Source organism: Ambystoma mexicanum, chromosome 4q (genome assembly GCF_040938575.1).
Source record: "Ambystoma mexicanum isolate Mex_15411 chromosome 4q, UKY_AmexF1_1, whole genome shotgun sequence".
In the NCBI taxonomy this organism is placed as follows: Eukaryota; Metazoa; Chordata; class Amphibia; order Caudata; family Ambystomatidae; genus Ambystoma; species Ambystoma mexicanum.
The window spans coordinates 981,959,872-981,976,720 of record NC_090928.1 but is presented as its reverse complement, the minus strand read 5'-3'; the positions used below and the strand labels follow the sequence as shown (position 1 = coordinate 981,976,720).

The window sequence follows — 16,849 nt, the reverse complement described above, 5'->3', positions numbered from 1 at the left end:
TTCCTGAGAAGAAGAAAATGGAAGGTTTAGTTTTAGAGCAGCGGGACTATTGTTTCAGTTCCACTTCTGGATGACATTTGGGAAGATGGCCTGTTGGTCATGAAAGACTCCTGGCAAGACTCTGGCAAAAAGGATCGTTCAGAGAAGAAGTACAAGGTCTAGAACACAGCCCCAAAGTGCCTCGGATCTCAACCATCACCACTTTGTGGTCTCTGCTGTGGCTATAAAAAGAGGTCCTCCAACCCATCCTTCTCTTCTATGGTTCCTCCTGACTAGAACAGTAATAAGCTGGATGCCACTGGGAAGCGCAGCATCTTGCTATGAAGGCTGCCAACGCCATTCTCTCAAGGTACGATTGATCGCTTTGATATAACTTCCTTCCAGGGGACAAGAAGGCCGAGGCCCTAGTGGTGTTCCACGAGGGAGTGGTAGCCTCTGACCATTTCGGCAGATGGGCAATGGAGTGGCCCTCCGCAGACAAGGTTGGCTCAAGGCCACCAACTTCTGCACAAATGTAAAAACAAAATTGGCAGACATGCCATTGCATGGTGCCAACCATTTTGGGAAGGCAGTGGACAGCCCCCTACAGGCCATAAGAATTGACGGAGATGGCACGTTCATTGGGCACTCCTACAGTGTAGGCCATCCTTTTGTTCCTCTAAAGGGAAGGTCTTGAGGTACTCCAAAGGGTCCACCTCACACTATCGCCAGCCCTTCCGTTCATCCACCCAGGAGACATATAGAGGACATCCTGAGAGTATGTAGGAAAGGGGACTACGGAGCAGAAGTGCAGTAGTCGCCGCAGTAGGTATATTTTACCTTAACATACATGTTTATCTGTTTTCTTGTTTTTCCTTATTCCTCACATTTAGATTAAGTTGGTTAATCTGAAACAGAGGGGCACATTTATCCGTTTAAAAAAAGTTAGGTCAACTGTTAGTGCTCTCTGAATCCTCATGTAGGCAAATATAGTCAATGATTTTAAATTTGATACCTATGAAAGAGAATTCTGTCCCACCCACGCTGTTTCTGGGCTTTTCTTGAGGCCTAAACCTGGTATTGTCTTTTTTTTTTAAATGGGGTCTTTGACGTGATGCATTTTTGCCCTTAAACATATGACTGCTATCACTCTTAAATTTCATTTTTCATAACTGCTATGGAAAAAAAAATGTTAATCTTTTTTGCTTGTCCAGAATGAATTCAAGCTTGCAGCATGGCTTCAGCTTATCTTCGGTGTACTCCCATTTCATCCCTGAAACCGGAATTCCAGAGGTAACAACCTGCCACTCCAGGACCGCTGTCACCGTGGATTACATTTTCTACTCTGCAGCAAATAACGATGTATCATTGCCGCCAGGTAAAAAATGAAAAACATGTTCTTTCCATATGGTAGATTTGTAGCTAGAAAGTTGCTAGTTCTGTTCATGTTCCAAAATGTGCATTAGACTTTAAGCCGTAAAGTGATTTTGAATGGATTGTGTCCTCCAATGTATTCCTCTTCTTAGATGTATTCCATCCAGCTTTAGCTGCTTCGGAATTTTTTTCTCGACAGAGGGCGCAATGCGTTGATGTCGTAGAGTCAAAGTCCCTCGAAGGCCTCCGTCGACGGTAACGCCATTGGGTATACATGTAGCATGCGCGGTGCCCGTTGGCCTTAGTTCTGTTTTTCCGCAGTACGTGTTGCTTTGGAGACTCGGTGAGCCTCGAGTAGTTCTGTGACGCAGTTATTGTGAAGCGATATTCGAGAATAACCTCGTAGACCCAGACTACCCCGCGTTCGGGGTTCAAAAAGTGTAAATCCTGCGGTTCAAAAATGTCCATCACGGATCCGCACCGAGAATGTCTGTGGTGCCTCGGTGAAGGCCGCGACATGGAGGCCTGTACGAAGTGTCAGGAAATGACGGGGAAGGCCTTGGGAGAGAGGAAGGGAAAACTGCAGGATTTACACAAAAACCGACTGAAAAGCCTCTAACATCGAGTCGAGGTCCTGTGAGGAGAAATCTGCAACGCGAAAGGCAAACGCATCAGTCTAGGTCCCGAAGTGGTTCACACCACTCTTTGTTTTGACAAAAAAGTCCAAAAAATGCCACCGGTCCCCTTCCACCTCGTTCTCGGACGAAAACCCCAAAAGAATGAAATGCCCCACAAAACATTCTTCCTCCGAAGAGTGGAAGCATTTAGAATTGAAATGGAGGTTTTTGAAAAGGCTAAGCCTCGGTCCGCGCCTTCCTCGGAAGCCGGACGGGAGTGTTACGGCTCCAACACTCGTGCGCCTTTGAGCCTGGTGATCGAAGGAGAAAAGATCGGGATCCCTCCAGGACCCCGAGCAAAAAAGATTGCTCGAGTCGACCTTTCGAGGTCACAGACGCGTCCGGAACCCGACACACCTCGAAGGGCGAGCCTTCGAAGAGCACCTCAATGCCCTCAAAGCCAGCTCCGTTGGCGTCGACGCCCTCGTCGACGTCGAACCTGAAGCCCTCGCCGCTGAATGTTTCAAAGGCTCCAATTCAGCCAGAAGCTGTCAAAATAGAAGCAAAAGAAAAAGCTGCAAAGGCTGTAAAGCATTCAGTCTCTACTGGTACACCTCTCCCAGAAAACAATGTAAAACCTCTTCCAAGGAAAGAATATTTTAAATCCTTAACTTCAATTTTTGAAGAACAAGAGAGGTCTGAGGAGGAAGATGTTAGAATGCCTAATTTCTGAGGAAAGCAGAATGAGAGATCTGGTGGAAACCTTGCATAATGCAAGTGACACTTCACCTGAAACAGATTTTGGCAGGCCAGAACCAGGGGAACATGTCAGTGCCTCATGCAGGCAGCTAATGACAAAGATGGTCGAATATTTAGGATGGGCTAGACCACCAACTCAGTTCATCCAGGATGATCTGACCGATATATTCGATCATGGTCCCACCGAAGATCCGATTTTACCCTTCCATGTAGCCTTACAAAATGGGGTGGCCAAAAATTGGGAGACCCCAGACTCTATTCCTCCTGTGAATAAGTCATTCACTTCAAAATACCACCCTTCCAGTAGCGACCCCGGCTATCTGTCCAAACACCCTACTCCTGAGAGTCGGGTGGTCCAGGCAGCCACAGCTTCAAATAAGGTGGCGTACCCTTCCTTCCCTCCGGATAGGGACGACAAGCGTGTGGATGGTTGGGCGCGCAAGGTATTTTCAGCTGGGAGTATGGCGTTAAAATCGGCTATTTTCGTACACTCTGTGGGAGTGCATTGCAATGGCTGTGGAGCACATACCAGAAGGGTAAGAAAGGGATGGATTCCTAGCCATTGTTAGAGATGGAAAGGAGGCCATGCAGGAATCCCTTCAGTCTGGATTGGACACTGCACATATTTGCGTGGTTGCGAAAGTCGGGTTTCGCACCAGATGTGCAAAACAATCTTTTGAACATGCCCTTTGACCGGTCTCGCCTTATTTAGCAACAAGGCTGATGAGAGCCTTGAGAGGTTGCAGACCTTTAAAGCGGCTGCCAAATCTTTAGGAGCTGCTAGTAGGCAACCTCAGCCTTTTTGTGCATCCGAACAATCTTGGAGGGGACGATCCTATTGTTATTTTTTCCTATGGAAAGGCGAGAGGAATGGCCAGTCAAAGAGGCCAGAAAAAAGCCACTCGTGGGGGACGAGGAAAACATACAAAGCCAGCCCCAGCTGCAGCCTCTTTACCATCAGTGGCAGCAGCAACCGCCACAAAACCACTTTGAGGACTTGCATCACAAGACACCTGTGGGAGCCAGGCTGTCACAGCATCTGCAAGAATGGCGAGCCGTTACTTAAGATATTTGGGCTCTAGAAATAATAGCCCATGGTTACTGTCGTCCTTTCCTAACGCAACCTCAAAGCAATCCACCAGAGAGACGCTCTTTGAAGTTTCCAGACCCGCTCCTACAGCAGGATGTCTTACCCCTGCTGGAGAAAGGTGCTATAGAACCAGTACCTGTAACGGAAAGGAACAAGGGATGGTACTCCCCATATTTTTTTATTCCAAAAAAAGACGGAGGGCTGAGACCCATCTTGGACTTAAGAGGCTTGAACAAGCTCCTCAGGAAGGACAAGTTCAAGATGGTCACTCTTTCTCAGATCCTTCAGGCCCTTCAACTTCAGGATTGGTTGGTGTCATTGGACCTCCAGGATGCTTATTTTCATGTGCCAATCCATCTCAAGCACAGAAAATACCTGAGATTCGTAGTTGACGATTCACACTATCAATTTCGTGTCCTGCCATTCAGGTTGACCTCCGCCCGAGGGTCTTCACCAATTTAATGGTAGTGGTGGCAGCGCACCTCAGAAGAGGGGGGGATTCACATCTACCCCTGCCTGGACGATTGGTTGATCAGAGCACGTTCTGCCGAACAAGCCCTGGATCATCTTAGTCACCTGCCACTTCCTCCACAGACTGGGCCTCTCCCTCAATTTCAAGAAGTCACAAATGACACCTTCCGAACAGCTCCAGTACGTAGGGGCTATATTAGACACATCCTAGGGAAAGAGCTCGCCTTCCAAGTCAAGGGCTCAAGACATTCTTCAGATGGTTTCCAAATTCCAAAATCTCCAGGCCTATGACTTCTTGAGGTTGCCTTATGGCAGCCTGCATTTCCCTAGTGCCAGAAGCACACCTGAGGATGAGATCCCTTCAATGGGCTTTAAAGACTGAATGGTCCCAGTTTTCATGTCAAATGACAGATATCCTTCAAATTCCGAACAAGGTTCGGCAGGATCTTCTGTGGTGGACCTGCACAGAGAACATCCTAAAAGGAGAACATTTTTGGCAACCATGGCCGGAGATTACAGTAGTGACGGACGCCTAACTCATGGGGTGGGGAGCTCATGCCAACGATCTGACAATCAGCGGTCGTTGGTCTCCATCGGAGTCCAAACTACACATCAACCTTTTTGAACTGAGGGCAATCAGACTAGCGCTGAAGGCTTTTCTGCCATCTGTCAGAGGAAAAAATGTCCTGATAATGACGGACAACACAGCAGCCATGCATTACCTAAACAAGAGGTGTAGGGTCACTACCTCTATGCAGAGAGGCAATGCGGCTCTGGTATTGGGCAATTCAAGAAGTCTCCTTAACTGCAATATAATCTAGCCAGAGAGGAGAATACGACAGCAGACGCTCTGAGCAGTCAGAGTACAGTGTCCCATGAGTGGGAACTGGCTCAGGAAGTCCTTCAGGAGCTCTTCACCCTTTTGTGAACCCCTCAGGCAGACTTGTTTGTGACCGGAATGAACCGGTTGTGCAAAAAGTATTGCTCATGGGAATGTCCCCTCAGAGGAGCCCTAGGGGACGCGTTTGTGGTGGAGTGGAACTTCCCACTGATTATACGCGTCCCCTCCGATTCCCATCATTCCTCAAGTCATCAGGAGATTGAGACGGTTCAGAAACCGCATGATCCTAACTGCCCCGGATTGGGCCAGGAGAACGTGGTACCCGGACCTTCTAGACATGTCCATCTGCCCTCTGTTACGTCTTCCTCAGAGAGAGGACCTTCTCTCACAAATGGGGGGGCCAGGTACTCCATCCAGAGGTCAGAACTCTCAACCTGCATGTTTAGTATCTGAAAGGCTGAGATACAAGGATTGGGACTTCCCAGATAACGACATGGAGGTGTTGCTTTCGGCAAGAAGGCCAGCAACAAAATCTCTGTGCCATTGGAAAAGGTTTTGCAACTGGTGCAGGGAAAAGAATGTTGATCCTTTTCTGTGTTTTGTCCTTACTCTTGTCCCTGGCACATAGAGGCCCCAATGTTGGGACCATTAAAGGTTATCTTGCAGCGCTTTCCATTTTCAAGCGCTCTTCGGATATCAATGTGTTCCCTCCTGCTCCTTTCCAAGTCACAGTTTGGGACCTTGATCTGGTTCTAAAGTTTTTAATGTGTGCCCCTTTTGAACACCTGCACACTTGACCATTAAGATTACTAACGTTGAAAACCGCTTTCCTGGCTGCTTTAACATCTGCACGAAGAGTGAGCGAATTGTAGGTACTGTCTTCTGGGCCACCCTATACTGTGTTCCACAGGGACAGAGTGGTATTGAGTGTTAAACCCTCATTTTTACCTTAGGTTGTGTCTATTTAAATCAGAAAATTATTCTGCCCACGTTCTATCCTCCACCTCATCCCCAGTAAGGAGGATGATAAATTGTACAGGCTGGACCCGAGAAGAGTTCTAAGCTTTTACATTTCTAGGCTTTCCAAGCTTAGAGTGGATAATCAACTTTTCATTGGCTACACCGGAAGGAAATTGGGTCAATGGGTGTCAAAACAAACCATATCACGTTGGATTGTGTTTTGCATTTCAGAATGCTACAGATTGGCAGGCAAAGATCCACCAGAAGGCTTAAGGGCCCGTTCTACCAGAGGCATAGCCTCTTCGACAGCCCTTCAAAGAGGTGTTCCCATAAAATCTATTTGCGAAGCAGCAACTTGGTCATCGCTGCGCACTTTTTCAAAATTCTATAGTCTGGATGCTTCCCAGTCTAAGAAGCTTGCTTTTGGTAAAGCAATGCTATATTCGGCTATAGAATATTAAAAATATACTCCCTCCTCCAGAGAGCTTTCTACACTGCTTTGGGAGCCTATATAAGATAAGGAATACGTTGGAGGACACAATCCATTAGAAGAACAAGTTACTAACCAACTGGTAACGTACTTTCGACTGGATGTTCCTCCAACGTATTCCTCATCGCCCTCCCATCCTAATCCTCTGTAGATTTTCTGGGTTATTGCCACTTCAACTCTCGCAAGGCTGACACCTGGCTACTTACACCATCTATACAACAGAGCAAGAGGGTAAAAACAGAACTGAGGCCAACGGGCGCCGTGTGTGCTACTTGTATACCTGATGACGTCACTCTCGACAGAGGCCTTCGAGGGACTTCGACTAGACGACATCGACGCACGGAACCCTCTGCCGAGAAAAAATGTCCGAAGCAGCTAATGTTGGATGGAATGGATCTAAGATGAGAAATACGTTGGAGGAACATCCAGTGGAAAGAACGTTAGTAACTTGTTCATTTCTGCCCATATTTGCTGCCCATTCTGTTTGGGCTACTTGCTGAATTTTCTACGGCTTTACTCAACAGTGTTAGTATCTTTTTCTAGAGTAAACCTGCTCCCTATATTAGTAGAATGCCTCTCGTAGTCTTGTTGCCTATAGAAGGATCAAGGCTTTTAAAGTAACAAATTGTTTCTCTAGAAGGAGATTCATCTAATCATGACTTCATTGCCTGCCCCAGAAGCGGGAGCTACCTTGCTGCAGGTGCCCTTGCCCTCCTTTGCGACTGCTGGAGCAGATGTATCTTCCCCTGTAAAGACGCAGCAAATACTTTAGTTCCATCTCCATCATGAAACTCCAGGGTCTCAAACTCCTGTTTACTAACTGCATCACTGAACTTTCAACCCGAAGACTGTTCTGCCCCCCCCACCCCCTCTGGTGTGGTCCCGAAGACCAAATTCAATTTCTTATTCCTGTGGATTCTCTAGGCGCTGACCTCATCATTTGAAGCCTAAGCTAGTGGACTTTACAAGGGCCAAGCGTCTTCGGTGAAAACCAGACTCCACTCTGAAGACCCAACCCCTACTTCCAGTGCTGCTGATTTGGCAGAGGCGATTGAAGAAGTCCCTTCATTCGCCCAGAGTTCTGCTGGTCCCCTCTGCACTGGTACACTGCCACTGAAGCCTTAGTGGGTCTGGAATGTGCTCCACACCTGCCCTGGCACTGTCTCCTGGGCTCTGGCATTCATCTGTTTCCTCTGTGATTGCTCAAGGTCTTCCTCAATCTTGAACCTCATTTGGGGAATCCCCTCTCCAGATGTAAAGGTCTTCCACCCTTCCGATGTTACTGAAACATTGAGAATACAATTGTTCTTTCCACAAAGGTGAGACCTTTAACCACACCCAGCACAGCTTTTCTGCAATCCTTTGTCCCACTGACTTCCTTATGGGACTGCCTTTTCTCCTTCCTTTCTAGACTGGTCGACAATGATTTACTTCCTTTTAAAAAGTTCTCTTTTTCCTAGGAATATACATTTCCCAAACATCTAACAACTTTGCAAGAATTGAAACAATCATTGCTTACTGTATTGCATGTGAATGTAGAGCTTTTTCTTTTGCTTCAACTACATAAACATTGTTTTTCAAAATCTATACTGTGTGGACAATCGTATTGCTAATCTCCTGACAGTGAGACCTGGGTTGCTGTGCCACACTACCTCATGGAATGCCTGGTATACTTGAAGCAATCCCTGTGAATCAAATGAGGTGGATGTACCTGGGCAACCATGCCTAAGGTAAATCCTACTAAAAGTGGTTCTTGGTGGTCGGATCCTTTTTTTTTTTTATTATTATAAAAGTGAATACCAGATGTATACTAATAAGGGACCTGTATTTAAGATAAAGGAAAAAAGTGTTACCTGAGGATTAAAACTGTTAAGAAGGGAGGTGTTTGCTAGTGAGACCTTCAACAGATTGAAAGTTGAAAAATTAAGAACTGTGTAAAATAAGGGACCTCTAGTCCGCAGGCACACAGTCTGAGCTCATGGTGCATTGTCTTCAATATCCAGATGTTTTTCATGTTGAAGGAAAACTCTGAATTTGCCTCTTCACCATCTGGCCCCAAAACCCTTTATACCTTTACCAATAAAGATGTCCCGAGACTGCAGGAAATTGAGTTGAACTTGAAGACTAACAAAAGAGCCCAGCAGGAAAAGGGCAGAGTTGTGGAGTTGAAGCTAGAACTGTAGCATTACATTGTATTGTATTGTAATTGTCATTTGTACAGCACCTTTTCCCATTTGTATGGCCTTAAAGCGCTTTGTGGTGGGAACGCCCTCGGAGACCCAAGTCCAGGTATGGGAAATGTTCGAAGAGACTTTATGATGCATGTGTGCATTTGGCCAAAATGAAGACTTGGGAGGGCTGGCTAGGCTCCAGTAAATAGCCAAAGAGGTCAGGTATGTGGACGGGTTCTGAGGGTGGTCCTGACATACATGTGTACCCAGATAGACCGAATTTGTCATAGATTGTTGCTGTATTCTAATGGCAGAGGTGTTTGGGTAAGTCTGGTGGGTGTTTCAGTGCACATTTTATGTGACCCGTGCAGGCCTAGGGCACAGTGAGCGCTGCAGGTCTGCAGAGCGTGCTGCCCGATCCATGTCTACTACGTACTACGCATCGCATCTACGTATGACTACACTTCACTTAAAACCTGTTTGCTGGAGCCTCTGCGGCAAAGCCTGCGCAGGCCAAGGGCGCATTGTTGAACCTGTAACTCAAGAACCTCCACACAAGTCCACCAAGCCTCCAGGGTCACATGTTACACTTGGTCCACAGGTTAGCGATTTGGTGCATCCGCCTGCCCTGCACCAGGCCGCTCCCCCAATGCATTGCTGGGCCACCCCCGACAATCCCCTCAATTAACCCGACTCCTACAGCTCCACTGATCCTTATGAGGAACAGCTTCCTCAGATTGCTCACACGGCTCATCCTGTGCGTCCCACACTACGCTCCTCAGCCATTCTGCCCAACACAAATGTGCACGCCTGCCAGACCAACTCACAAGCCCATCAACTGCGCCTTAACGCCAGATCAGTCCTGGCCCACGCAACTGAAATCCATTACCTTATAACTTCCAACAGCCTCAACCTACTTTGTATAACTGAAACCTGGCTTCACCCTGCTGTGGGCCCAGCCCTTTCCATAGCCATTCCTCCAGGTTACGCCATCCCAAGATGTTACAGATCCTCTAAAACAGGAGACGGCGTTGCTCTAGTTTTCAAATGCACCCTCACCATCAGAACATTAATGCCACCGTTAACTACGGATCCCTACTCGCCAAGCTCCCCACGTCGCCTACCAATTCCATCACCATCCTTATCTACCGCCCTCTTTGCCCCAGCCTCGCCTTAGAGGACAACATACCACATTCTCCTCCATTAAGCCCAACTCAAAAATCGTAATCCTTGCGGACCTCAACCTAGGCCTCAACGACAACGCAGACACCCTGGCCACCATTGTAAAGATCTGAAGCAAAAATTAGATCTACAGTATTGCCCCCTTGATGGGTAGGGCATGTTACTAATTGGGGCAGGGCAGATCTTTCATGGCCATTAGAAGGCGGCTTGCTGATAGATCTGAGGGATCATTGGGTTTCAAATTAAAGTTGCCAAGTACCCAAATATTCACAAAGCAGAGTTGTAAGTCTGCCATGAGTTCGGGAAAACCATCAGAGAACTCTTGAATCTTGGGCAGGACGACGATGGACATACAAAATGTGGATAGACATGGAGGGAGTCAAAACAAAGCGTGCAAGAAGGGTTCTCCATTTAGTTATGGATAAGTGGCATTATAGTCACAGATAGTATTGCTAAAATATTTAAATCCAGCCTAACACCAGGATGACTAGCTTCCCGGTCAACATGAAGAATTTACAAATTTAAATGTAGAGTTTGATCCACTGAGGGTTCATATGAATCGCCAGGTCTGTTATTCATGAGGTCTGGCAGGTATTCAGTCAAAAGATTGTTCCAACGTGCAGAGTGCGCCACCAAAGAACAAGCATTCATTAAGAAACACTTTAAGGAAGAGGATGGAGGAGGAGCCACAGCTTTGCTGGGCTCTATCAGTAATAAAGCCCAGCAGAAATAAGGTCAAAGAGAGGCAAACTAAAGTAACCTCTCCGGTGGGAAGTGATGTTTTCTGGCCATGTGTGGGATATCACTCAGCCAGGGATTGGAGCCCTGCCGCCCTGGTGAGCCACGCATGAGCACAGAGAAACTTTACTTTAGCGCACTGCAGACCTGCTCGCTGCGCTAGAGAAAGCAGAGATAAAGAAAATACGTGCTGTGTGAGGTGCAGGAAAGTAAAGTTAAAAGGCAAAGGAAATCACAGCTCACAAACAATTTAGGTCGCTATATTTAGTGACAATATACCTACTTTACCACCTTACGCGATAAACAGGAGCTAATAAGCACACCCAAATATCTTCATTCACGAATTCTACCGGGGTATCACTTATTTTCCATGTGCATTTCTGCAAGATCTTGTTAAGTCCACCAATAGCCATTATTTTAGTTTGATACATTTACAGATCATCGATTAGTCTTACAACAATCCACAAGTGCATCAATATTGCGCTGCAGTCGGATAGGTGTTTTGTCGAATAGTATGGTGTCATCCATATAGGAGAGCAGGGCAGCATACCAATGCTAAAGCAAAGGGGGGGGGTGTGGGTGAGTTCCTACAGCTGGCAAGACCTTCGCCCATATCGGCTACATCCAGGTTATAAAGCAATGGTGGCCAGTTGGCCATGTTAAATTACGATGTGAAAATACAACTATTCAAGCTAAGCGCCTACGACAAGCTAACATACCCTGAACCTCTGATGGTTGGAACACATTGTTGATCAATCCAATCTGTATACTGGACACTATACGGTAGCATCCCTGGATGCAATCAAAACATTTGATTTTGTCTATTGGGAGTGGATTATTGCAACACTACGGGACTTTGGGTTTGGAGAGAACTTTGTTTTTTGAGTAAAATTACTTTACACCTTCCCCACAGCCAGAGTAAAATCACATAAGCACATTTCAACACATTGGAATGTACAACGCGGAACACACCAGGGGTGTCCGCTCTCGCCTATTGCTATTTCTGATGCTTGTGAATCTGCTTAGAATCGCATGCTGTGCATAGTCCGACATCTAATGGTAATCCTGTAGTATTGCATCTTGTCTTTCGAGGATCGAAAGGGGACGTCAATATGGGCGTGCTTGTAACACTATCCCTAACGTGACGTGTAGTGTACCCAAAATACCTCACGCGTCGAGGTCCCTCAAATTGTTTTTTCCGCCCAGCTAGATGGTCACCTTATGCAGAGCTCGACTATTGCTAAGTTTTATACTTCTTTGTCTACGACCTCCGGTCGTTTAATATTCATCAACCCTTCACCGACTACTTCAGAACCAATGCCGAAGAACACTGAAGACAACTGCAGATTTCGGCAGCTGGTGCTCCGGTCGACCGCGTGGCCTCAGCCCTCCGGCCAGGTCTACAGAATAGGGAGAGTGAGGCCTGGGGTTCTGTTTCTTTTCAAGAATGCATTTCCTTCTCCCCTCTTTTTCCTTCTGGTTTCGCGGTCACTATTAACCTGAGCTATGGACAGGACTCCTTTTAAATTTTGCTTGTCTTGCAACAGCAAATATCCATGGAAGGACACACACCTGAGGTGTAATAAGTGCCTACCTCTATCACAACGAGTAGTTGTGCAGGTCCTGCAACGTTTACGTCTGAAGACAATAAAAGAACACCGAGTAAAATGGTGCGAGGCCTATGCCATGCAGCAGGCCGAGAGTAGTACCCCGTCAGCGCAGTACCCTTGAGCGATGAGGATGTAAGCGACAGCCATGGCTCTGATGCGGTGGCCATTGACCTCTCTGCGGAACAGCCACGTTCCAAGATGTCCGTCCTCGACAGGCAGGCCACCACATCTGGTATGGGGAGATGCATCCCGGCAACAAGGACAAGCACACACCATGTAGAGCTAAACACAAAATCCCCAGGGCCACCTTGACGGAGTCTGGAAAGCAACATACGCCAACAGGTACGCCAAAACTTTTGACAGAACCCGCCGATACCCATCAACTGCCACCCTCCCTGCATCCATCCCTACGGCATGCGTCTGGGCATACAAGTCAGAAGGGCGTCGGCACTAAATATCATAAAAGCACTGACATGCCTCAGAAGAGCACGTCGGCGCCAAAGGTTTCAGCTGTGCTGAAAACCATGACGAAGCCGTTAGACCCTGTCAAAATCACTCCCAGATATGCCAGAGATCTGCAAGAGCCTCACAAACATTATCTCGGCGGCAAATAGGCCTAAAGACACATTGAAGGACATGGCCAGACGTCGAGAGGGTCGAGAAGAATATTTGGAGGGTTCCCAACCCTTGTCACACTGGCAGATTAATCGCCACCATCCACTAGCTGAGAAGTCTTGAACACCTAGAGACCGAAGTCCTCAAGAAGAGTCCTTTCCCCCTCCAGACCCCTCTGGTTCATCGTTATAGACCAGAGATAGGTTTGAGGGGTACATGAACAAACTTTCTAAGTTTGTGGATTTTTCTGAAAAATGTATAGCCCCTAAAAGGCCAAGAGCCGAAGATTCCTACCCTACTTTGCCCAAAGTTCAAAGAACTTCCAGTCAGTTTTCCTCATGTTTGACCTAACTGAACCAGAGGAGATCCATCAAGACCCCTATGATCAGGGAGAGAATCCCTTTGATGAGACATTCGACCAGTTTCCAGATTGGGGTGATGAACAACCGGTAGGTGAGGCACCATGGCTGTCACCATCCACTACCCCAGATCCAGACACACTGTATAGATACTCCCTCTCCCCCAAAGGCAAACCTCACCTATCGATGACCAGGTGGCATTCACTGCTATCCTTAAGAAAGCAGCTGAACATTTCCAGATTGCCACTCAAGAGGTGGTACAAGACACTGATTTTGTAGAGGATATTTTAAAAGAAAAACACCGCTCTAGTCAAGCCATACCCCCCTCTTTATTGACACCATCTGAAACAAGAGCTGTAAACTCACGGGTCGAAGCTTTTCCGCTCCTCCAACAGACCTGCTATATATCCGGGTACATGCCACTCCCTACTCCCTAGTGGTTACAGCAACTAGGAAGAGAGCAGGAGTGCCCTTGTCTACGGCTGAGGCACTGCCAGACAAGGATTGCAAGAGGTTATATGCCCTTGGGGAGCACATTACAACATCGGCAGCCTACTCCACTAGGGTAGCTAACAACACCACATTGCTTGCTAGTTACAGCGATGTCCGGTGGAATTTGCTCCAGGAGGGCCTGCAAGAAGTCCCAGAGCCAACACGATCACGCCTGCTGGCGGTGGTGTCGGAGTGGAGGCAGGTAAATCGGAACGTCCTCAAAAACACCCTGGATGCTGCAGAAACAACGGGACGGATACTGGCCCAAGGTACCTTGCTAAAAAGGCACACATGACTAAAAAACTCAGGATTTAAACCCAGGCATCCCTCATTAACAAGCAGGTAGAAAAAACAAACTTGTTTGGAAAGGTGGTGGATGAGGCTTTAGAGACAGCAAAAAAAGGAACATACAACCTTAGTCTCTAAACCAGATTACACAAAGACCCCATCAGCAGCGAGGGCTAACTCTCGCCACTCCTTTTCGGGGACAATCCTTCCCACGTTCCCTCCACTCAGTACGTAACAGGAAATACATCATTGTCCTCAGGACAAGGGGCAACTCCCACAAGCCAATATCAGCAAAGAGGGCAGCGCTGCGGCAAAGGAAGGGGTGGAAGCTCCACCCCAAGGGGCTCCCCGATCTCAAATCAAAAATGACTTGCCGGTTCGGGTCCCCTTAATGCCTACCCGGTCGGGGGACAGATAACATTCTTTCATGCATGGGAGGGGATTACCACAGACCAGTGGTTGCTTAAGACCGTCACCCACGGTTTCTGTACAGAGTTCAGCCGACCATCTCAGTACTGACCCCCAACGAACAGGCGCTTATCGCCAGAACATCTGAAGATCCTACTGCAAGAGGTCGAGATCCTGCAAGAAAATGGTGCGATCGAAGTCGTCCCCGTTCTACAGGTAAACAACAATATATATTCAGTGTACTTTCTTGTACCCAAAAAGGATCTCACCATGCGCCCTGAGCTAGACTTGCACCCAGCGAACTAATTTGTCAAAATGTTCTGAATGACAATCTTGCAAGAGGTAATCCCTCTACTAACACAGGGGAATGACATGGCCACTCTGGACATGAAAGATGCATACTTTCATGTTTCAATGCTGCCAGCGCACAGAAAATACCTAAGGTTCATGATAGAGGACAAATGCTATCAGTTCAAGGTCCTTCCCTTCGGAATTGCCTCAGCCCCAAGGGTGTTTACAAAGGTGCTGGCAGCAGTTGCGGCTCACCTGCCCAGGCAGTCCATTCCAGTCTTTGCTTACCTCGACAACTGGCTAATAACAGGGGATTCGTACGGAACATGCTCATCAAACACCCAAAAGACGGTAGATCTACTCTTCAGTCTGGGTTTCTCAATAAACGAGAAAAAGTCTAGCCTAGACCCCAGCCAGGTCAAACAATTTTTGGGGGCTCTAATTTCGGACAGAAGACGGCCTCATCTTCCCCTCTGACGAGGGTTCAAAACATGCTGTTTCAGATACCTCACTATCTAGCCAGTTGTGAGGTGCTGTACGCAGAGCTATGCGACTGTTAGGGATGATGTCCTCTGTAAAGACTGGAGGGAGGTTATCTGTGCTCCTGCTCTCTATATAGCAGAGTCGAAGCACAGAGCACCCCAGACAAGATTCTTTAGTGTTGGTAGCAATGGACGAGCAATCAAGGCTTAGCTCTCAGGGGGTGATGCGGGCTGGTTCCTAAGTAAACTCTAGTCCCCAAGCACCCACAAAGCAATGTCCACACACTGCTAGTGAAACAGTCTTTATATAAATAAGGTTCAAAGTTACATACACAATCACAATAACACACTTTGTACTCTGGCAATACTGTAATGGCAAATATATACAGGTCTATGTGGTACCACTCTTAGCATTTCAAAAGGAATTGATAGCTAATCATTCAAAAATGGCAGAGGAATCAACGGTAGACCACAGAAAGAAAGCAAGTTAAATCAGTCCAATTATGTTCAATATAGTCTTCATTCCTCGTAAAAGGTTCCACAACGCCAAAGTACCTTATTTCGTAGAGTTCTTCAATGAGTCGTCAACGGGCACTTCTTGAGTGCACTCCCTTTAAGGCAGGAGCCACGGGTCATCGAGACTCTGTGAAGAAAAGGGTGAACACTGTTGCGGCAGTAGCTTCGGTTCTTGCTGTGCTAGTTGATGATCGGTCGAAAACGTCCTTCAAGCCGGGGCGTGCAGTGTACCTCGACGACGAGAGTTTGTTGCTGCAAAGAGTCAATGAAGAACTTTGGCCCAGCAAGGGAGTCGGGTCATCAGCATCTCTGGTCTTTGGGTGGCGGTAAACCCACCGGTGGATTCTCCTCGGTCGTCGGCAGCCCTGACTTTCTCCAGCAGGACAAAGTGGTCGTCGACGCTGAGCAAGGGAGTCCTTGTTTCTAATTTTCTTAGGCAATGGAGCGTTGCGACTCCCGTCGACGAGACTTGTCATCGACGGTGATGGACTTCGTGATTCCGCAGCGGTCCCTGTCTCTGGTCAGCAGCCTTTCAAGGACCAACTTCCAGGGAGCCTTGGCGAATGTTGGCTTGTGCACGATGGTACCTCGTGGCTCGGGAAGAGGTCTCCTAGCCAGGTCCTCTCTTGGATAATTTCCTTGACAGTCACGCAGCTTTCAGATTAGCGAAGGACAACCGCAGCAGTTCTTCTTCTTCTTCCAGTGGGCTTCAAGGTTAAGCATCAAGTATCGACTTTAGCTTCTGAACGATTTCCATTAGTGAGAGGTCCCCAGATATACGGTTTCGTCTCTCATTCACTCTGCTGGGTCGCACTCAGGCAACCAATCATTCAGAAGGGTTTCTATGCAGGCAGCCAGCCAATGGGGCTCATAGTGCATTCAGGCCATTCTCCTCCCTCCAGACACTCACAACAATGAATGTGTATTGGGACAAGTACCCAGCCATTCAGCACTCCACACTGCATTCATCCCAGTTTCGGGCAGGGCTGTCTCATTCATTGTGTTACATACCAGAAACCAGACACCCATAACATGAAGTGCATATTTGGCACACACTCCATTCACCCAGGTCCCACCGCAAGGGTGTACCCACAACATATAGTCATTGAGAAGGCT

The 16,849-nt window shown here is 47.4% G+C and overlaps 1 protein-coding gene across 2 annotated transcripts in view; it reads left to right on the top strand.

The window, feature by feature from the left end:
* The window catches only part of ANGEL2 (angel homolog 2), a 680,936-nt gene that overhangs the window by 586,675 nt on the left and 77,412 nt on the right, over window positions 1–16,849 (top strand). For both annotated transcript variants that reach the window (XM_069608547.1, XM_069608546.1), the window contains exon 8: window positions 1,194–1,357. In XM_069608547.1, the coding sequence (XP_069464648.1) occupies window positions 1,194–1,357 (164 nt within the window). The remainder of the gene's footprint in view (window positions 1–1,193; window positions 1,358–16,849) is intronic.